Below are 22,871 nucleotides of genomic sequence, written 5' to 3'. Positions count from 1 at the left end.
ACACACACACACACACACACACACACACACAAACACACACACACAGAGTGACCGTGTGATTTGTTCACTCTGCAGAAGACCCTCTCTTTCTCTGCAGACCCTAATGAGCAGACACAGAGGGTCGTGGAGCTGCTGCTGGATTCATTTGACTGATGATCCTCTCATTGAGCACTGATCGTGACTCACGAGGGACAGTTAGTTGATGCTGAGTGAACTCTTTCTGTCTTTCTGTAACAAAGACAGTGTGAAAGGAGAGACTCCTGTTTGTGCCAGCAGTGTAACATGTAAAGCTCAGCTGACCCTCTCTCTCAGATTCTGATGCTCAGAATATTCAGCATGATTTACCCTGCAGGGGAACAGCCTGGAGGATTGCATGATGCTGCATAGAGGAAGAGAGAGAAAGAGAGGAGAGGGTGGAGCTGCTGGAGTCTCTAATCTCACACCATCTGTCTCTGAAGAGGAAGAGGAGGAAGAGGAGGAAGAGGCTCCTCCCCCTGCAGCCGGTCTTTGTGAAGTTGAGCTCCGGAGGAAGAGAGAGGATGCAAAGCAGAGAATAAACACATGGCAGTCTGCTCCTCCTCTTACTGAACCTCCTTCTCCTCCTCCTTCTTCTCCTCCTTCTTCTCCTCCTTCTTCTCCTCCGTCTTCTCCTCCTGCACCTCCTCTATGCTGTGACTCCGCTCCTCTCTCATCCTCCACCAGAGGAGAGGCGGGGATGCAGAGATCCGCTGCGGGAAAGAGCAGTCTGCAGCCCGGATCCACAGCTCAGAAAACCCGCTGAGAGACAGACTGCCGGTACATCAAGGTAAGAAACCCCCCCTCCCTCCCCCCTCCCTCCCCCATCCCTCCTCCTGAACTCCTGCTGTATTCAACCTGCAGATATGTAATGTCCTGCAGGGACAATGCTGCAGTGGCTGGAGAACAGATCGATAGAGCAGCATTATGATGCTTTTCATCGCTGCAGAAACACTTGATGAGGTTTTTATTTGATGAATATTCATGTGCTCACAAGAACACAGATATTACAAATGATATGCTTTTTAAATGATTATCAGTGAGCATTGTGGTCTGTGCGAAAGCAGAGTCGAGACAAGGAGACATTTGTGAGTTTTTTTATTTGTATTTTAAGCTCAACTAACTACAAACTTGTATCTGAAAAATATACCCGATGTGATTGGGGATGTTTGCCCAGATATAGACGTTGATATTTGATCATCATGAGCTCAGCAGCTTCAGTGGAGATATGACAATGACAAACTGAAGTCCTCCTCCAACAGAGCAACATGGATATGTAGGAAACAGACCAAATAAAACAGATAAAACATATGAAATAGTGCAAGAGAAGAGATAATATGTTCTGAGGAGAAATCTGCAAAATATGAAATCTGAAATAAAATAAAGCTGCAGGATAAGATAAGATAAGATCAGATAAGATAAGATAAGATAAGATAGGATAAGATAAGATAAGATGCTACTTTATTGATCCCAATTTGGGAAATTGTTTTTGTTGCAGCAGCACAAAAGACAAGGCAGAACAACTAAATAAACAAGAATAGAAATAAAAGAAAAGAAAGTAGAAAATATACATGTTGAAATAGAATCAGTGCTGCTAAATCATAACTTATTTTAAATTGATTTATGAGTTTTATTTGAGTAACTCTGTGGTCAGTTTTAAATCTAAAAACTGCATTTCCTAAAATGCAGTTTTTTTTTTTTTCGCGATTTTGTGTATGTCCCTCTTGGGCCCCTGTAGGATGGGCGATCAGGTGTCAAAGCTGAAGCAGCTGAGTTCATCAGACATGGAGGAGCAGAGATTCTTCCAGAACCAGAACCAGGACTACGTGGACCAGGCAGGGTCTGGTTCTGGATCCGAGGAGAGAGCCAACGATCCGCTGGACGAGGAGGGCAAGGTGAGGAGCTCCGGAGCCGCTTTATAACACCTTATATCGGGGTTAACGACGAGCTAACAGGCTAAGGAGCTAACGCCATGCTAACAGGCTAACAGCTGGGCTAGCTCAGGTTTGTTATGGTTTCAGAATCCTTCATTAGTCCTGCAGAGGGGAGTGTTACAGCCAACTGAAGACCACTGTTAGATGAAGAGCATGCATATAGTATTTTTAAAATAGTAGTCCAGAATATAAGCAGTTAGAGCAGAGGGTTATTGCTTCATGTCTGTAACTTGTCATGTTCCTCAGGTGAGCGCTTCCTTCCAGAAGAAGGTCCAGAGTAAGATTAAAGACCTGCTGCAGCAGATGGAGGAAGGTCTGAAGACAGCCGACCCTCACGATTTCTCCACCTACACCGGCTGGACAGGTGAGTCAGCACGATACACCTGTGAACAAACGTTTGTTCTAAGAAGTTTGATTTAACGGTTCTTCCTCAAAATAAAGCCCCAGGAATCAACAATATGGCGGCTGCTATCAAAACCGACTAAGCATTGGACATTTTACATTAATTATGTAACCGCCTATTTACTGCACATTGACATGACAACACAACAACATTTGGGCCCAGGTGGTCGTCCTATCTATATAACGCTTTTCTAGAAACTCAAAGACACTATGAGACAATACCAAAACTCACACTGGCCTTCCTGTAGAGTCATGAAACCCTTCATGAACACATCTGTTATCACACATCCATATGCCATTCCCCGGATACAGCTGTTACATTTCATTAGGATTACACTGTATTAGAATGGGAGGGATGAAACCCTCTGTAATGGTCTCACATGCAGAGCACACAGGGAAATGTGTTCTCTGCTTTTAACCCATCCTAGAACCAGGAGTCTAGTACTAGGAGCAGTGGGCAGCTATTGCACAGGGGGGAGCAATGGGGGAAAGGGGGGTGTCCGGTGCCTTGCTCAAGGGCACCACGGCAGGGCAGGAGGTGAACTGGGACCTCTCCAAGTAGCAGTCCACACTCCATATTTTAGGTCTGGTCGGGGACTTGAACCGGCGACCCTATAGCTCCCAGTCCAAGCCCCTACTGACTGAGCCTCTGCCGGAGCTTTGATACCATCATAGCCATAACATGTGTCTCCTGGCATCGCCCTGCTGTACCCGTTATGTGACCGTCTATGTTTCTTGTAGTAATTTAACTGTAAGTCCTAATATAAAGCCGTCCTGCTTGTCTCTAATCCCTGAGTTGTGTCTATAAGTAAATAAAATAAAATAGAATATAATTGAAATAGTGCAGAAGAGTCTATATACAAGTAATTGGAATATTGATATTTAAGAGTTGCAAACAGATTAACTTTATGGATGTTCTTTCAGAGTTCAGGTGTTTATGTGACCGTCTATGTTTATTATTATTATTATTATTATTATTATTATTATTATTATCTTATCTTAGACTGCAAATTCTAATCTAACCCCTGAGTGTTGTCTGCAGGCATCGCCCTGCTGTACCTCCAGCTGCACCGCTGCTCCCAGGAATCCTCCCACCTGCAGAGGGCGCTGGACTACGTGAAGCGAACCCTCCGGACCCTGAACGGGCGCAAGGTCTCCTTCCTGTGTGGAGATGCAGGCCCTCTGGCTGTGGGAGCTGTGGTTCATCACAAGCTGAGGAACACTGAGGAGAGCCAGGACTGCCTGAACAGGTGAGAGGACACCTGGGGTTAAAGGCTCCTATTGTGCTGTTTTTAAGCATATATTAAAGGTCTCAGATATACATATTTGAAACACACGTCTCTGAAGTGTTTTGCTCAAAATACCAAACAGACCATCACAGATCAGTTCCTTTTGATTTCCTGCTTCTTCACACAGACTCTCTCCAGTACAGGTTAGCTCTGAGTGTTAGCATGCTAATGTAAACACAGACCATATTACTTCAGAACTGAAGTTACCTACTGTAACTGCAGCTTCTATGAGTATTGGCGTAGCCCTCTAAGGCTATCGCTATTGGGTAATCCCCCTGCGCACCCGCGCAGCACTGAAAACACTTGTAGTCCACGCCCACCCGCGAGGTGGGCCCCACCCTCGGGCTCCCTTCCGTTATAAATAGGAAGGAGGCCCGACAATCTGCTCCCATACAAAATGACTTTTCTTCAGCTATTCGTGGAGCCAGTGGGGCCCAGCGCTTAGAGGGCTACGCCAATACTCATAGAAGCTGGAGTCACAGTAGGTAACCTCAGTTCTATCTCGTATATGGCTTCGCCCTCTAAGGCTATCGCTATTGGGTTAAGGGCGAAGCATGATGTAGTCTGCGCCCCACTGGGTCCGTCCGGCACTAGAAGCACAGACACACCTGCTCAATAACACCCCATGCCTGATGTGCCATGCGTAATGGAGCATCACCGTCCCTGGAATATAGCATAACATGAATATTCTCCATGAGGGACGAAGGCTGGGAACAATACATACCTGCCGCTGTGAGAAAGTGGAGACGAAGGTCATACTTTGTCCAGTGACAAAAAGAGGGGGAACAGCAGCTCTCTGCGTGCAGACAGGAGAGAGCAGCTGGATCCCTGACATCACTCACTCTGACAAGACACTCCGTACCAAAAATGTGTCAGAGGAAAAAAAAGGAAACATCCCTCTCATGTGTGTGTAGGAGGCGTATCTCGGACAGAGGAATGCCGCGAGCTCTGCAGGTTATTAACCGAGGTTAAAACCTCCAGGCTTTTGCAACGAGCCCTGCTGGCTAGTAACCGATAGGTTATAGGCAGCTGGCTTACACACGGGGGGATATGTGAGAAACACTTGTTACTGATGACTCAGTACAAAAAGTTGGAAAATGAACACACTTTATTTTACTCACAACCCCCAGAACGTCAGAACCGGCTCTGCTTCCTCGGAGGCTCTCGTGGAGCAGACCAGGAGCGGGGGAGCCTCACTCCCCTTTGACTCGCCGTCGGGAGACCCTGTCTCTGGGATGGCAGGGAGCGGAGACGTGGGACGGAGCCCCTGCAGCCGCCGAAGGGCGAGTCTGACGCCGGGGCGGTTGCTGTGGGCGTCTCTCCGCTTGCGGCCTCTGCCGCCTCTGTGGCCGGTGTGGACGCCGCGGCTGCAGCAGACGTTCTTTTTCTCTCTCTGGGGGCGCTCAACGTAGGGCGCCGTCCGGCAATTATGTTGGCCTGTCTTACCCCAAAAAAACGCCGTCAAGCTCGGCTCCAGAGAAGGGGCGGCTGGAAAACCAGCATCTGTGAACCCCTCCACCCTGGTGAGCGGAACAAATGTGGCCACCGGAGCCTTCAGGGTCCTCGGGTTCGCCGCCGCCCCCTCCCGGATCCTCCTGATGGCTGGGAAGTGTGGCCAGATCGGGTCACTCCTGACCGTCTGCACCCACGAAAAGTGATTATGAACCCAGAGCCACATGAGGGACAATCTCTCACACAATTGTTACTCTGCAATTGAAGTGTCTCTTGTGCTTCAGTAACGGGGTGCTGAAGAAAAGAGGGAGCAGATTGTCGGGCCTCCTTCCTATTTATACCGGAAGGGAGCCCGAGGGTGGGGCCCCCCTTGCGGGTGGGCGTAGACTACAAGTGTTTCATTGCTGCGCGGGTGCGCAGGGGGATTACCCAATAGCGATAGCCTTAGAGTGCGAAGCCATATACGAAATAGAAACAACAGAGGGGCCGATGTTGATTGTTAGGTCAAGATTGGGAAAATCTTTTCCCGGAAGGAAGAGCAGTTCAGTCTTGTCAAGGTTGAGCTTGAGGTGATGAGCAGACATCCACTGAGAGATGTCTGCTAGACAAGCAGAGATGCGTGCGACGACCTGGGTCTCTGAGCGGGGAAAGGACAGAATTAATTGGGTGTCGTCAGCGTAGCAGTGGTATGAAAAACCATGTGGGCTAATGACTGATCCGAGCGAGTTTGTGTACAAGGAGAAGAGGAGGGGACCAAGAACAGAGCCCTGAGGGACCCCTGTAGTTAATTGACAAGGGTCGGACTCGGACCCTCTCCAAGTTACCCTGTAGGTGCGGTCTTTGAGGTATGAGGTGAGGAGGGAAAGTGCAGAGCCTGAAACTCCAAGTTCTTGGAGAGTGCGAAGGAGGATCTGATGGGTCACCGTGTCGAATGCAGCAGACAGGTCCAGAAGGACGATGACAGAGGAGAAGGAGGCTGCTTTAGCCGTGTGCAGTTTGTCAGAGACAGCAAGGAGAGCAGTTTCTGTTGAGTGACCTGCCTTGAAACCAGACTGGTGCGGATCCAGAAGGTTGTTCTGATGGAGATAACAGGAGAGTTGTTTAAAGACAGCGTGTTCAAGTGTTTTAGACAGGATCTGGAGGAGAGAGACAGGCCTGTAGTTTCTAACATCAGACGGGTTGAGAGTGGGTTTCTTAAGGAGAGGGTTTACTCTTGCCTCCTTGAGACTGTTTGGAAAGTGACCAGAAGTTAGAGAAGTGTTGATGAAATGAGAAACGGTAGAATATCAGGAGCGATAGTCTGAAGGAGGTTTGAGGGGATAGGGTCCAGAGGACAGGTGGTAGGACGGACAGAGGTAATGAGGGTAAGACCCTCACTTGGAGAGAGAGGGGAGAAGGAGGTCAGTGTGTGGGGGAGGGTCTGGTGACCCAGAGGTGAGTAAAGGTGAGTCAGAAAAAGAAGAGCGAATATCATCAACCTTTCTTTCAAAGTGGTTAGCAAAGTCGCTTGACAGAAGGGAGGAGGGGGGAGGGGCTTTGGGGGGGTCCAAGAGGGAGGAGGGGCTTTGGGGGGGGTCTGAGAGGGAGGAGGGGGGAGGGGCTTTGGGGGGGTCCAAGAGGGAGGAGGGGGAAGGGGCTTTGGTGGGGTCCAAGAGGGAGGAGGGGCTTTGGGGGGGGTCCAAGAGGGAGGAGGGGGAAGGGGCTTTGGGGGGGTCCAAGAGGGAGGAGGGGCTTTGGGGGGGGTCCTAGAGGGAGGAGGGGGAAGGGGCTTTGGGGAGGTCCAAGAGGGTGGAGAAGATAGAAAATAGTTTTTTGAGGTTGGAATAGGAAGATTGGATCTTATCTTGAAAGAAAGTGCTTCTTGCCTGAGAGATGGAAGCAGAGAAAGAGGAGAGGAGAGCCTGATAGGTTAGGAGGTCGTCATGGTGATTGGATTTCCACCGTTTCCCTGACACACCGGGGACACATGTTGAAAAGACAGTGTGTGTGTGTGTGTGTGTGTGTGTGTGTGTGTGTGTGTGTGTGTGTGTGTGTGTGTGTGTGTGTGTGTGTGTGTGTGTGTGTGTGTGTGTGTGTGTGTGTGTGTGTGTGTGTGTGTGTGTGTGTGTGTGTGTGTGTGTGTGTGTGTGTGTGTGTGTGTGTGTGTGTGTGTGTGTGTGTGTGTGTGTGTGTGTAGGCTGGTGCTCCTCCAGAGTTCAGTCCTCAGTGACTCTGACCTCTCTGATGAACTCCTATACGGTCGCGCTGGCTTCCTGTTCGCTCTGCTGTACGTCAACAGAGAGATGGGAGAGCACACAGTGGAGGAGAGCACCATCACACAGGTGAGACACACACACACACACACACACACACACACACACACACACACACTCACTCACCCTTCTCTGTCTGTGTGTTCAGGTGGTGTCTGCGATCCTGGACTCTGGGAAGTCTCTCTCTCAGGACCAGAAGAAGACGGAGCGCTGTCCTCTGCTGTACGAGTGGCACAGGAAGCAGTACCTGGGAGCGGCTCATGGGCTCACTGGCATCTTCTACATGCTGCTGCAGGTAACACCTGATCTACAGGTAACACCTGATCTACAGGTAACACCTGATCTAAAGGTAACACATGATCTACAGGTAACACCTGATCTACAGGTAACACATGATCTACAGGTAACACAGGTAACACCTGACCTACAGGTAACACCTGACCTACAGGTAACACCTGACCTACAGGTAACACCTGACCTACAGGTAACACCTGATCTACAGGTAACACCTGACCTACAGTTAACACCTGATCTACAGGTAACACCTGATCTACAGGTAACACCTGACCTACAGGTAACACCTGATCTACAGGTAACACATGACCTACAGGTAACACCTGATCTACAGGTAACACCTGACCTACAGGTAACACCTGATCTACAGGTAACACCTGACCTACAGTTAACACCTGATCTACAGGTAACACCTGATCTACAGTTAACACCTGATCTACAGGTAACACCTGATCTACAGGTAACACCTGACCTACAGGTAACACCTGATCTACAGGTAACACATGACCTACAGGTAACACCTGATCTACAGGTAACACCTGACCTACAGTTAACACCTGATCTACAGGTAACACCTGATCTACCGGTAACACCTGATCTACAGGTAACACCTGACCTACAGGTAACACCTGATCTACAGGTAACACCTGATCTACAGGTAACACCTGACCTACAGGTAACACATGACCTACAGTTAACACCTGATCTACAGGTAACACATGCTCTACAGGTAAGACCTGACCTACAGGTAACACCTGATCTACATATATTATATATATATATATATATATAAAATGTATATATATCTCTCTCTCTCTCAGCCTGGAGCCAGAGTCCCGGCTGACGTTCTCTCCGAGTTCATTCGTCCGAGCATCGATTACGTTCGTCATAAGAAGTTTCGTTCTGGGAATTTCCCGTCGTCTCTGAGCAACGAGAGCGACCGATTGGTTCAGTGGTGCCACGGAGCGCCGGGGGTCATACACACACTGCTGATGGCCCACCAGGTGAGACACCTGCTGTACACACACCTGTACACACACCTGTACACACACTATCACCTGTACACACACTGCTGATGGCCCACCTGGGGGGTATACTACGAAGCAGGATGTTCGCTTAGCGGCTAACTTCAGGGAGACTCTGGGTTTCCGGTCCTACGAAGCTGGTTCTCTTTTTAGCGGGCTAGATCTCCATGGTAACTGATGCTGAGCGGCTAACCTGCTCCGGAGCAGGTTAGGTTGCAGGCTAAGAGCTCAACTCAGTGAAAGCACCGCCTGCTGACCAATCAGAGCTCAGTGTGCAGAGTTTAAAGCGATCAAGTCATATTACAGGAGAAAGGAAATACAGAAAAGCTGCCGTTGCAGGAAAGACGGCCGGCAAAAATCAGCGACTGTGTGAACGTGAACATTAATAGAATATCACCTCCCATCTTCAGAGCAATCTGACTATTAGAACATTAGCGTTAAGAAAGCTTACTTAAATATCTGCCACAACATAAGTAACCGGATCAGAGTAACATGAAGTACAGTCCGCGGCATATCACATCATAATGTATCATCTCCTTATCTGAGTCAGCTGAGCCGTATCTGGCCGTGCAACACTCACAGTGTCACATACTGGATGCAGAAGGATTATTTGAAGCAACACATTAAGTTGAGGAAACACTCGAGTCAAATGTAATGAAAGTCAGATGGTGTCTTAGACGGGGCAGTGATATCATAAACCTGTTCATGTACGCATTCAAACACTTGTTCTGTTACCAGCTGGATTCACCTTGCAGGTGCAGCTATGTGGCTTTGATCCTGGATCAAGTGTTTAAGTCATGGATGTTTAAAGTTTAACTTCTTCATATGTCTAATATTATAGTTGACTTTTCATTCATGAAGTATGACGCGCTGCGCTGTCAGTAGCTTCTCCATGTTTGTGATTGGTCGAATGCTCCAGATACCACCCCTTTCATGTGAACGCACTCCTAACTAGATAGGACACGACTGGCTTGAGCGATCCACTTGATAACCCGCGTCGTAGGACCGTTTAGCGAGAGCGCGTATGTTTTGGATTAGACCAACCGGCTAACTCAAACATATCCAGGTTAGGTTGAACCAGCTTCGTAGTACAGGCCTCAGGTGAGGTACCTGTTAACACACCTGTACAAACACTCCTCATGGCCTACCAGGTGAGGGGTTACCTGTGAGAGTGTGTACTCTTTTTATTAAACACACTCTTCATCAAGTCTCTGCAGAGCTTGTGAGGAGATTATGACAAAGAGGCAGTTTATAAATCCTCCTCACAAAACACCAGCCATTCATCTTAACAGCCTACACACACACACACACACACACACACACACACACACACACACACACACACACACACACACACACACACACACACACACACACACACACACACACACACACACACACACACACACACACACACACTCACACTCTCTGAGAACAAAGCTGATCACTGTCTCTTCTGTTGTTGTTGTTGTTGTTGTTGTTGTTGTATGAAGAGCGTTTCATTTTGCTAATGAATAATTAAAATGACGCTCAATCAGTTTGAGACATTTTCTCATTTCCTGCCTGAGAGTTAAACAGAGATATAAACATGAGACGATGCACGGTGTAACTTTAAGTTCTATGATGACAGCATCGTGGAAATGAGCTCTAACATGCGGGTAGAGAGAAACAACAATCTACTTCTAGAGAACAACAGAGACGTGGCAGAGCAGAGCGGGTTCTTAAGGTCAACATGTTGGTATTTGAGCTCTTAGTATAGATTGTGTTAAAAGCAGTCTGGATGACTCACCTGTCTCTCTCTCACCTGTCTCTCTCTCACCTGTCTCTCTCTCACCTGTCTCTCTCTCACCTGTCTCTCTCTCACCTGTCCCTCTCTCACCTGTCTCTCTCTCACCTGTCTCTCTCTCACCTGTCTCTCTCTCACCTGTCCCTCTCTCACCTGTCTGTCTCTCACCTGTCTGTCTCTCACCTGTGTCTCTCTCACCTGTCTCTCTCTCACCTGTCTCTCTCTCACCTGTCTCTCTCTCACCTGTCTCTCACCTGTCTGTCTCTCACCTGTCTCTCTCTCTCACCTGTCTGTCTCTCACCTGTCTCTCTCTCACCTGTCTGTCTCTCACCTGTCTGTCTCTCACCTGTCTCTCTCTCTCACCTGTCTGTCTCTCACCTGTCCCTCTCTCAGGTGTTCCAGGAGGAGAAGTACCTGAAGGAGGCGTCAGACTGCTCGGAGGTGATCTGGCAGAGAGGTTTCCTGAGGAAAGGATACGGACTCTGCCACGGCACGGCAGGGAACGGATTCATCTTCCTGTCCCTGTACCGGAGGACGAAGGAGAGGAAGCACCTGTTCAGGGCCTGCAAGGTGAGGACATTTAAATATATATATATATATATATATATATATATATATATATATATATATATGTTAGGGCTGTTAAACGATTAAAAATGTTAATCAGATTAATCACCATTCGGACTATGTCCAAAATATGCCATTTCTTTATGTATGTTGTTGTGGGAATGGAAAGATAAATGAAAGCAGGTGGATATATCCATTTAACAAACAGTATGTTTATTATAACATTGTTCTGTGTGTCAGAATGAAAGACAGCCCACACACCTATCAATCATCAAACCGTGGGGTCTTAATTCATTACGTGTTGATTTCTATCAACGGGGGATACTTCAGGAAAGTCGACGGGGGGGGGGGGGGGGCTAGTGGAGTACTTCAGGAAAGACGACGGGGAGGGGGGGGGGCTAGTGGAGTACTTCAGGAAAGACGACGGGGAGGGGGGGGGGCTAGTGGAGTACTTCGTGAACACTGAGCGTGAACGTTGTGATCAGCTGTTTTAGCGCAGTTCTCCAGTGAAGGGGGGGAGTCTCCCTCCGCAGCCGGTTGGCGTAGTTTTGGCACAATTCCGTCGTACAGACCGACGTTAACAGCACACTGTGCACACGGAGACCGACTTTGTCGTCCGGTGATCTAACCGCCTTCTGGAAAAGCCTCACAAGTACGTCGGTACGCAAATATGCTTTGTGACACAAGTGACGGTACACATTTCAGATTACGCACATAACCTGCGTACCAGTTATGTGCACCCCTGTATTACAGCAAAAGTATTCTCCGTCGGGACTTCCTGCAACAACACCACGCCGTTATCTTGATTCTGATTGGCCAGAAGACATTATCAAAGATGTTCTATTGAGAAGACGATCACTACGTGACAAAAGTTTTCAAAACCGTTTCTAGTCTTCGGTATTTCCAGACAAGTGGCTACTGAAATCAATCTGACTAAATGCTGTCTGCGTGATTTACTCCGCGAGTTGGCGGACTTTAGTTTGCTTACTTTAACATCATTTCTCATGGTGGGGCTAAGCCATTTCTTGGTATGGGTGTAGCCTACCCCAGCCATACCCTGGCGCTGCCACTGGTGGGATGTGTGGAGCATTCTGCACATGCGTTAAATGGGTTAAATATTTTAACGCAATTAATTCAAAAAATTAATTACCGCCGTTAACGCGATAATTTTGACAGCATTAATATATATATGTATATCTATACATATATATATTTATAGATATATGTATATATATGTATGTATATATAGCAATATGAAAGAGAAATACACACTCTAATTTAAATAGTTTTTATTAGTAAATAATGATGTTCAAAATAAAATAGTCCCTCCGTTGCCTTCTGCACGAAACATAGTGCGAGGTGGTTGCTATGCAACAACACCTAGCAGCCGGCGAACATATTAGACAGAGAGCGTTGATCCATTATTTGGCTGTTTATTTACATTAATGTGTATGTTGCTGTTTATTGTGCACCCACTGAAAACCTGTCCAGCATCAGTAGCATGGCTTATGTGGTCACTTGTATAGGTGAGTTGTTCTAGCTCAGGGTGCCCACACTTTTTTGGCTGGTGAGCTACTTTGAAATGACCAGCTCACCGAGGTCTACCAACCAAAAATAAAATCCCAAATTGCAAGGTAGCTGAATAACACGTTTTATTTATACATGGGATAACTACAGGGCTGCAACAAACGACTCATTTGATAATCGATTAATCTATTGATTAATGAAACGATGAATGGACTGTTCGGACTATTACTTACTGCCTTGCACAATTTCTCAAACGCTCTTATTTAGCCATCAACTTTTAGATTTAGCTTGAGGTTGTTTTAGGCATGTGGAAACTAACAATGAAGACAATAAAGATGAATACTTGATTCTAAAATACATATAATATTAAATTAACTGAACCACATTTTGAACAAAATTAACATTGCTTTTTATTTAAATAAATAAAATAATATTTCACATCAAAAGAAACAACGTTTTAACAAATGGTATTAAGTAATCTGATGACAGAACTGTAAACAGAATAGCTGAAACTTTAACAAACTAAATAACTCAGTTACCTCTAATCATTAACCCATGTTTGTATAACTGAGTTAACTCCGTGTGTTGCTGCTAGCATACAGAACACCTGACGTGGAAACGTTCCTCGTGACGGGGCTACAGAGCTACTAGAGAGACAGTGGAACCCAGTGCATTTCTCCGTCTGAATGTGGAGCACTTTGATAAATGTTTAGACAGGGTGCTCGTGTTACCACCCTTACATGCTAAACTCTGGCAAGGAGCATTGTCCACCTCAAGACGGGTAAAGTTTAACCACACCTTGGATCGCTTCTCTCCGCCATCTCCTCCGTGTGTTGCTGCATGTAGCAGCTGCGTGTGTGTAAACTGACCCGCCCCCCCGCACACAGACGGAGAGAGAGATCTGTCTGATCAAAATACACCGACCATAGACGCATTGTTTGTCTTTTTGCATGTTAGAAACGAGTTGGCGACACTAGACTAAGAGATAATGTTTGTGTAGCAATAATACATGACCTTTCTCTTTCTCAACTCGCTACTCGGAGGGAAGCCTCTGTCATGCCTTGTGAACACTCCGATAATGCCTCTCCACGTTACCTTTCTTTGACAGAGCGACGCTTGCTTTACAAGTAAGGCAAATAACCTTTGAATGTGACACAAACAAATATTCTTCCTCCCTTTCAGGGTGGAAGTGGTTTGTCTTTAGCTTTTTGCTCGTCCCCGCACTCATTTTGTTGTTTGTCTCTTGTTTGTCTCTTTAACTTAATTTGAGTTTCCCCGACTGATTTTGTATCGCTTTGCATTCTGGGTTAACAGACTGGAAAGCGATAGGTTGCTTTTTCTGTCAATCAAGTAAACTCCTGATTAAGTGGCCGGGGGGCCAAGGGAGGATCAAAACCTGTTTTTTCTATTTTAACGGAGCTGGATTTGTTTTTATGAATGACTTGCGATCTACCAGCATTGCCCACACCCCCCCCCCCCCCCCCCCCCCGGTCGACGTACTGGGCACCTCTGTTCTAGGCTCCGGTCCCCGAGATTGGGCTTCCAGTAGCTCTGAGAGAGCTTTCGCACCTGTGGCCACTAACGGTCATCATGTCTCTGCTTGGTAACCGTTTTATAAAAGCAACAGCTCACTTCAGGCTGTGGTATATGCTCATTATATCACAGCTAAGGGCGTGGTTCGGCCTGACGCCAAGACAACCCCCTTATAACTGGTATAATGAGCATATACCACGGCCTGTCGTGAGCTATTGCTAATTATCCCTTACATGTTTCCATCTTAAGCTTTGTTAGTTAGTTAGTTAGTTAGTTAGTTAGTTAGTTAGTTAGTTTCGTAACGGACGTAATGTAACAGCTGTAACGGTTGTAGCTTTTCTCAGACGCGGAGGGATACTGACTTGTTGTGAAAAGTAACTACAATTCTACCCGTGGTATACGCTCATTATATCACGGACCAATCAGATTGCTTGATTTGTCTTGTCCTTTTTATAAAGATAAATATACCTACAAGCTGCAGTCTCAGGGCCCGTTATCAGTCTCTACAGCTCTGTTTCCAGAATAAAGCAGCAGGAGACTCCCTTCAGATTTATTATTAATCCTGTATCTTCCAGAATGTTTTTATTGATGACGGGCATTTTTTTGTGACAAGTGTTTCTGATCTTTTGCAGAAGTAAGTCTCAGTCCTGCAGCGCTGTGAACCAAAGTTGGTGTAGAAAGAGAAAATCTTATCAGAAAATCACAATTCAGGTTTTTCCTAACATGCAGCTGCATTAGCAAACAATCCATCATGCTGGCCTTCTCTGTCTCTCAGTCCTGCAACGCTGCAGAACACTTATTCCACTTTTAAGTCTAGCAGAGAAACCCATCAGGGTCCAAGAGGGTTTTCTGTAGAAGGAGTTGTAGATGCATGTGACATGTCAAGTCAATCACAATGACAGTGAGGGGGGGCGGCCTTTAAATGCTTTCACTTACTTCGCCCAATCAGAATTCTTAATTGGTCCTGCAGCGGAAAATATATAGCGATTAAAGATAAGTGCATTTGATATAATGAGACGACAGGCATGCATACTGCCAGTACCAGGGTTTAAAAGCAGAAAGTGGGCATGTGAAAGTAACGAAGGGTCCCGTAAGAACATGTTATTCTGTAATCAGACTAAATGAGGTCCTTAATGTGTGTTCTCCTCAGTTTGCAGAGTGGTGTCTGGACTACGGGACTCACGGCTGCCGGATCCCAGACAGACCCTACTCTCTGTTCGAGGGTAAAACTCTTTCAAACACCTCCGTTCAAATGTAATGGTATCATCTGTAGATCCATGCAGCAGCAGCAGCAGCAGCAGCAGCAGCTCTGTGATGAGAGCAGTCAGTCCGTCAGAAACAAACACCAGCAGAGGACACATGAGATCAAAACACTGATATCTGATGGACCTTATTTCACTGAAATATGGGAAGGAGATGTGTCTCATAACGCAAACTGAATTCAATTAGGATTTAGGATTTCAAATCAATAACCCTGAGGTAATTGCACACCAAATGTTAATAATATCCTACTTTTAAATGTTGTCCGCTGTAGTTAAGCCCTTATATTATATAATATTTATCCTTCATGTCTGATTTGACATACACTTGCTTAGTTTCCCCCAATACATCTTGGTATAAATATCACCCTTATTATAGTACTGTTAATGAAAATGTGAGAATATAATCATAATAAAAGTATTTGTCAGAAACCAGACGATTAAAGAATCACTTCTCCCGTCTACCGGCTAGACTTTTGACTTTATTATATATCTGCTAAATGTCAGATCTTACATAGAAATACTTGGTTTCTCCCAATAAATAATGATGTTTATATATATACCCTATCTTGGCCTGGATATCGGCTTATAAATGTTGGGTGCTAAGTCGGGTAATTAGTCAGGTAATAAGTCAGGTAATAATTAGTCAGGTAATAAATAGTCAGGTTATTAGTCAGGTAATTAGTCAGGTAATAATTAGTCAGGTAATTAGTCAGGTAATAATAAGTCAGGTAATTAGTCAGGTAATTAGTCAGGTAATAATTAGTCAGGTAATAAGTCAGGTAATTAGTCAGGTAATAATTAGTCAGGTAATAAGTCAGGTAATAATAAGTCAGGTAATTAGTCAGGTAATAATAAGTCAGGTAATTAGTCAGGTAATTAGTCAGGTAATAATTAGTCAGGTAATTAGTCAGGTAATAATAAGTCAGGTAATTAGTCAGGTAATTAGTCAGGTAATAATTAGTCAGGTAATAAGTCAGGTAATTAGTCAGGTAATAATTAGTCAGGTAATAATTAGTCGGGTAATTAGTCAGGTAATAATTAGTCAGGTAATTAGTCAGGTAATAATTCAGGTAATTATTAGTCAGGTAATAATTAGTCAGGTAATTAGTCAGGTTATAATTCAGGTAATTAGTCAGGTAATAATTAGTCAGATAATAAGTCAGGTTATTAGTCAGGTAATAATAATTCAGGTAATTATTAGTCAGGTAATAATTCAGGTAATTAGTCAGGTAATAATTAGTCAGATAATAAGTCAGGTTATTAGTCAGGTAATAATAAGTCAGGTAATTAGTCAGGTAATAATTAGTCAGGTAATAAGTCAGGTAATTAGTCAGGTAATAATTAGTCAGGTAATAAGTCAGGTTATTAGTCAGGTAATTAGTCAGGTAATTAGTCAGGTAATAAATAGTCAGGTAATAAGTCAGGTTATTAGTCAGGTAATTAGTCAGGTAATAATTAGTCAGGTAATTAGTCAGGTAATTAGTCAGGTAATAATTAGTCAGGTAATAATAAGTCAGGTAATTAGTCAGGTAATTAGTCAGGTAATAATTAGTCAGGTAATAAGTCAGGTAATTAGTCAGGTAATAATTAGTCGGGTAATTAGTCAGGTAATAATTAGTCAGGTAATTAGTCAGGTAATAATTCAGGTAATTATTAGTCAGGTAATAATTAGTCAGGTAATTAGTCAGGTAATAATTCAGGTAATTAGTCAGGTAATAATTCAGGTAATAATTAGTCAGGTAATAAGTCAGGTTATTAGTCAGGTAATAATAAGTCAGGTAATTAGTCAGGTAATAATTAGTCAGGTAATTAGTCAGGTAATAATTAGTCAGGTAATAATAAGTCAGGTAATTAGTCAGGTAATTAGTCAGGTAATAATTAGTCTGGTAATAAGTCAGGTAATTAGTCAGGTAATAAGTCAGGTAATAATTAGTCAGGTAATTGGTCAGGTAATAATTAGTCAGGTAATAATTAGTCGGGTAATTAGTCAGGTAATAATTCAGGTAATTATTAGTCAGGTAATAATTAGTCAGGTAATAATTAGTCGGGTAATTAGTCAGGTAATAATTCAGGTAATTATTAGTCAGGTAATTAGTCTGGTAATAAGTCAGGTTATTAGTCAGGTAATAATTAGTCAGGTAATAAGTCAGGTAATAATTAGTCAGGTAATAAGTCAGGTAATTAGTCAGGTAATAATTAGTCAGGTAAATAGTCAGGTAATAATAAGTCAGGTAATTAGTCAGGTAATAATTAGTCAGGTAATAAGTCAGGTAATTAGTCAGGTAATAATTAGTCAGGTAATTAGTCAGGTAATTAGTCAGGTAATTAGTCAGGTAATAATTAGTCAGGTAATTAGTCAGGTAATAATTAGTCAGGTAATAAGTCAGGTAATTAGTCAGGTAATTAGTCAGGTAATAAGTCAGGTAATAAGTCAGATAATTAGTCAGGTAATTAGTCAGGTAATAATAAGTCAGGTAATTAGTCAGATAATAAGTCAGGTAATAAGTCAGGTAATTAGTCAGGTAATTAGTCAGGTAATAAGTCAGGTAATTAGTCAGGTAATAATTAGTCAGGTAATAATTCAGGTAATAATTAGTCAGGTAATAATAAGTCAGGTAATTAGTCAGGTAATTAGTCAGGTAATTAGTCAGGTAATAAGTCAGGTAATTAGTCAGGTAATAATTAGTCAGGTAATAATTCAGGTAATAATTAGTCAGGTAATAATAAGTCAGGTAATTAGTCAGGTAATTAGTCAGGTAATAATTCAGGTAATAATTAGTCAGGTAATAATTAGTCAGGTAATAATTAGTCGGGTAATTAGTCAGGTAATAATTCAGGTAATTATTAGTCAGGTAATAATTAGTCAGGTAATAATTAGTCAGGTAATAATTAGTCAGGTAATAATTAGTCAGGTAATTAGTCAGGTAATAATTCAGGTAATTATTAGTCAGGTAATAATTAGTCAGGTAATTAGTCAGGTAATAATTCAGGTAATTATTAGTCAGGTAATAATTAGTCTGGTAATAATTAGTCGGGTAATTAGTCAGGTAATAATTCAGGTAATAATTAGTCAGGTAATAATTAGTCAGGTAATAATAAGTCAGGTAATTAGTCAGGTAATTAGTCAGGTAATAATTAGTCAGGTAATTAGTCAGGTAATAATTAGTCAGGTAATAATTAGTCAGGTAATTAGTCAGGTAATTAGTCAGGTAATAATTAGTCAGGTAATAATTAGTCAGGTAATAATTAGTCAGGTAATAATTAGTCAGGTAATTAGTCAGGTAATAATTAGTCAGGTAATTAGTCAGGTAATAATTAGTCAGGTAATTAGTCAGGTAATAATTAGTCAGGTAATTAGTCAGGTAATAATTAGTCAGGTAATAATTAGTCAGGTAATTAGTCAGGTAATAATTAGTCAGGTAATAATTAGTCAGGTAATAATTAGTCAGGTAATTAGTCAGGTAATAATTAGTCAGGTAATTAGTCAGGTAATAATTAGTCAGGTAATTAGTCAGGTAATAATTAGTCAGGTAATAATTAGTCAGGTAATAATTAGTCAGGTAATTAGTCAGGTAATTAGTCAGGTAATAATTAGTCAGGTAATAATAAGTCAGGTAATAATTAGTCAGGTAAATAGTCAGGTAATTAGTCAGGTAATAATTAGTCAGGTAATAATTAGTCAGGTAATAATTAGTCAGGTAATTAGTCAGGTAATTAGTCAGGTAATAATTAGTCAGGTAATAATAAGTCAGGTAATAATTAGTCAGGTAAATAGTCAGGTAATTAGTCAGGTAATAATTAGTCAGGTAATAATTAGTCAAGTAATAATTAGTCAGGTAATTAGTCAGGTAATTAGTCAGGTAATTAGTCAGGTAATAATTAGTCAGGTAATAATAAGTCAGGTAATTAGTCAGGTAATAATTAGTCAGGTAATAATTCAGGTAATTATTAGTCAGGTAATAATTAGTCGGGTAATTAGTCAGGTAATAATTCAGGTAATAATTAGTCAGGTAATAATTAGTCAGGTAATTAGTCAGGTAATTATTAGTCAGGTAATTAGTCAGGTAATTAGTCAGGTAATAATTAGTCAGGTAATAATTAGTCAGGTAATTAGTCAGGTAATAATTAGTCAGGTAATTAGTCAGGTAATAATTAGTCAGGTAAATAGTCAGGTAATTAGTCGGGTAATTAGTCAGGTAATAATTCAGGTAATAATTAGTCAGGTAATAATTAGTCAGGTAATTAGTCAGGTAATAAGTCAGGTAATAATAAGTCAGGTAATTAGTCAGGTAATAAGTCAGGTAATAATTAGTCAGGTAATTAGTCAGGTAATTAGTCAGGTAATAATTAGTCAGGTAATTAGTCAGGTAATTAGTCAGGTAATAATTAGTCAGGTAATTAGTCAGGTAATAATTAGTCAGGTAATAATTAGTCAGGTAATTAGTCAGGTAATTAGTCAGGTAATAATTAGTCAGGTAATAATTAGTCAGGTAATAATTAGTCAGGTAATTAGTCAGGTAATAATTAGTCAGGTAATTAGTCAGGTAATAATTAGTCAGGTAAATAGTCAGGTAATTAGTCAGGTAATAATTAGTCAGGTAATTAGTCAGGTAATAATTAGTCAGGTAATTAGTCAGGTAATAATTAGTCAGGTAATTAGTCAGGTAATAATTAGTCAGGTAATTAGTCAGGTAATAATTAGTCAGGTAATAATAAGTCAGGTAATTAGTCAGGTAATAATTAGTCAGGTAATTAGTCAGGTAATAATTAGTCAGGTAATTAGTCAGGTAATAATTAGTCAGGTAATAATTAGTCAGGTAATTAGTCAGGTAATAATTAGTCAGGTAATTAGTCAGGTAATAATTAGTCAGGTAATAATAAGTCAGGTAATTAGTCAGGTAATAATTAGTCAGGTAATTAGTCAGGTAATAATTAGTCAGGTAATTAGTCAGGTAATAATTAGTCAGGTAATTAGTCAGGTAATTAGTCAGGTAATAATTAGTCAGGTAATAATTAGTCAGGTAATAATTAGTCAGGTAATTAGTCAGGTAAATAGTCAGGTAATTAGTCAGGTAATTAGTCAGGTAATAATAAGTCAGGTAATTAGTCAGGTAATAATTAGTCAGGTAATTAGTCAGGTAATTAGTCAGGTAATAATTAGTCAGGTAATTAGTCAGGTAATAATTAGTCAGGTAATTAGTCAGGTAATTAGTCAGGTAATAATTAGTCAGGTAATTAGTCAGGTAATTAGTCAGGTAATAATTAGTCAGGTAAATAGTCAGGTAATTAGTCAGGTAATTAGTCAGGTAATAATTAGTCTGGTAATTAGTCAGGTAATTAGTCAGGTAATTAGTCAGGTAATTAGTCAGGTAATAATTAGTCAGGTAATTAGTCAGGTAATTAGTCAGGTAATAATTAGTCAGGTAAATAGTCAGGTAATTAGTCAGGTAATTAGTCAGGTAATAATAAGTCAGGTAATTAGTCAGGTAATAATTAGTCAGGTAATAATTAGTCAGGTAATTAGTCAGGTAATAATAAGTCAGGTAATTAGTCAGGTAATAATTAGTCAGGTAATAATTAGTCAGGTAATAAATGAAAACGCAGCTGGAATCAATCTCTCACCTGTTGCTCTGTTTCCTCAGGTATGGCTGGGACTGTGTACTTCCTGTCGGAGCTGGAGAACCCTGAGGCCTCCTGCTTCCCTGCCTTCGAACTCTGACCTGCTGAGGAGGAGGAAGAAGAGGAGGAAGAAGAAGAAGAGAAAGAGGAGGAGGAAGAATAGAAGTCTGGATACGTAAAGGACGTTTTTGTGATGCAGATTTCCTGATGAGTGAGTAGTGACTGAGTGACTCTTTACTGAAACGTTTAAAAGGAGGGGGAAGAGGATTAATGTCGCACTGAATAAAGACCCTGCTGGACTGATGAAGACGACGATGATGAAGGTGTGTGTGTGTGTGTGTGTGTGTGTGTGTGTGTGTGTGTGTGTGTGTGTGTGTGTGTGTGTGTGTGTGTGTGTGTGTGTGTGTGTGTGTGTGTGTGTGTGTGTGTGTGTGTGTGTGTGTGTGTGTGTGTGTGTGTGTGTGTGTGTGTGTGTGTGTGTGTGTGTGTGAATTAGCTAACAGGTTACTTCCATTCATCCAGTTGCATGACTTTGCTGAAGGGGAAATTGTAAAATAAAAAAACATTTTGTAATTTTATTTTGCTAAAATATTTGGTTAGCATCGACTCCATCACCTCACGAAGGTAAATACAAGTGGGAGAGTACATTTTATATTAAAATACCTCTTTTATTTTGCTTCATTTCATGTTAATTGACCAATACAAATGCAGAAAATGACCTCCATTCTTTTGATCCGAGCTGTTATCAATAGATACATGTGACAAAAGATGTAATGTTTAATGTGTGTTAAGGAGTCAGACGTCGTCGTGGCGATGGAGATGTTTACATATGTTCAGTGAAAATAAATGGTCCTGAAATGTTTAAAAAGAAATGCGTTTGTATATTTATTTCTCTGGGAATAGAGTTTATTTTGCATTGTGAATGATGTCTTCCTTCTCTTCAGGATCGTTTGAACTGCAGTTTGTTGATTAGTCTAAGCTGTGAATTGATTAGTCTAAGCTGTTAATTGATTAGTCTAAGCTGTTAATTGATTAGTCTAAGCTGTTAATTGATTAGTCTAAGCTGTTAATTGATTAGTCTAAGCTGTTAATTGATTAGTCTAAGCTGTTAATTGATTAGTCTAAGCTGTTAATTGATTAGTCTAAGCTGTTAATTGATTAGTCTAAGCTGTTAATTGATTAGTCTAAGCCAGGGTTGGGGAACCTTTTTCCTCTCAAGGGCCATTTCAATTTTTTCAACATCCTCTGAGGGCCGTACAAATGATTGACCTCTGCTTAAACAAACTCAAATCACAGCCCATTCATTTGGCCTTTCTTTCATTCTGTGCAAAGAAAAAGCAACGTCTGAATCCAGATATCTCACCATGACTCACGCATGCATGGACGGAACCTAACCTCCTCTAGGGGGGGACCTAACCTCCTCTAGGGGGGGACCTAACCTCCTCTAGGGGGGTCCGGGGGTATGCTCCCCAGGGAATTTTTTTTTTAAATGTGGAAGTTAAAAGCATCAATCTGGTGCACTTTCAAAGCAACATGAAGAGATCTATGGATACATCTCTCAACACCCAGATGAAACAGAACTGGAAGCAGATTTATTTTTCTTTATGGATATTTTATAAATCACTCCCGTTTCAAACTGTATTCTTGTTTATTAATAACAACTTTTTTCATTGTCATATTAGTATTTTATACCTGTTTACTTTATTCTCTTATTTTCTATAACTTAATGATCATATAAAGATGTGCCTTTACCTCACTGGTTGGAGAAAAAGCTTCTTCTATTCGTTAGCATAGCTAGCTAACCAGATGCTAATAACAACAAAGGTATTGACTGTATGGTCAGTGTGACAGATGAACAGATCGCCACTGGGCTTTCAACTAAAGACACAGCCACGCAGACACTGCGGCATGTGT

General features: G+C 42.1%; 1 protein-coding gene across 1 annotated transcript; it reads left to right on the top strand.

Moving 5' to 3' along the window:
- Positions 1-485: 485 nt before the first annotated feature.
- Positions 486-21,829, top strand: lancl2 (LanC lantibiotic synthetase component C-like 2 (bacterial)). The gene is made up of 10 exons (XM_079660903.1): positions 486-805; positions 1,754-1,910; positions 2,196-2,313; positions 3,394-3,601; positions 7,269-7,413; positions 7,493-7,639; positions 8,460-8,642; positions 10,843-11,019; positions 15,227-15,299; positions 20,981-21,829. The coding sequence occupies exons 2-10, from the start codon at positions 1,755-1,757 to the stop codon at positions 21,055-21,057; spliced, it is 1,284 nt and encodes a 427-aa protein (XP_079517029.1). The 5' UTR covers positions 486-805; position 1,754; the 3' UTR covers positions 21,058-21,829.
- The last annotated feature ends 1,042 nt before the right edge of the window (positions 21,830-22,871 follow it).

This window comes from Notothenia rossii (assembly GCF_949606895.1).
Source record: "Notothenia rossii genome assembly, chromosome: 12".
NCBI lineage: Eukaryota > Metazoa > Chordata > Actinopteri > Perciformes > Nototheniidae > Notothenia > Notothenia rossii.
The sequence above is the reverse complement of the archived record's forward strand: the minus strand, read 5'-3'. Positions and strand labels throughout refer to the sequence as shown.

Bases quoted from the DNA above. Each gene is read 5' to 3' on its own strand.
- lancl2 (XM_079660903.1), top strand. From the start codon at position 1,755: ATGGGCGATCAGGTGTCAAAGCTGAAGCAGCTGAGTTCATCAGACATG. The intron at 11,020-15,226 runs GTGAGGACATTT...TGTTCTCCTCAG, and splicing joins ACCTGTTCAGGGCCTGCAAG to TTTGCAGAGTGGTGTCTGGA. The intron at 15,300-20,980 runs GTAAAACTCTTT...CTGTTTCCTCAG, and splicing joins ACCCTACTCTCTGTTCGAGG to GTATGGCTGGGACTGTGTAC.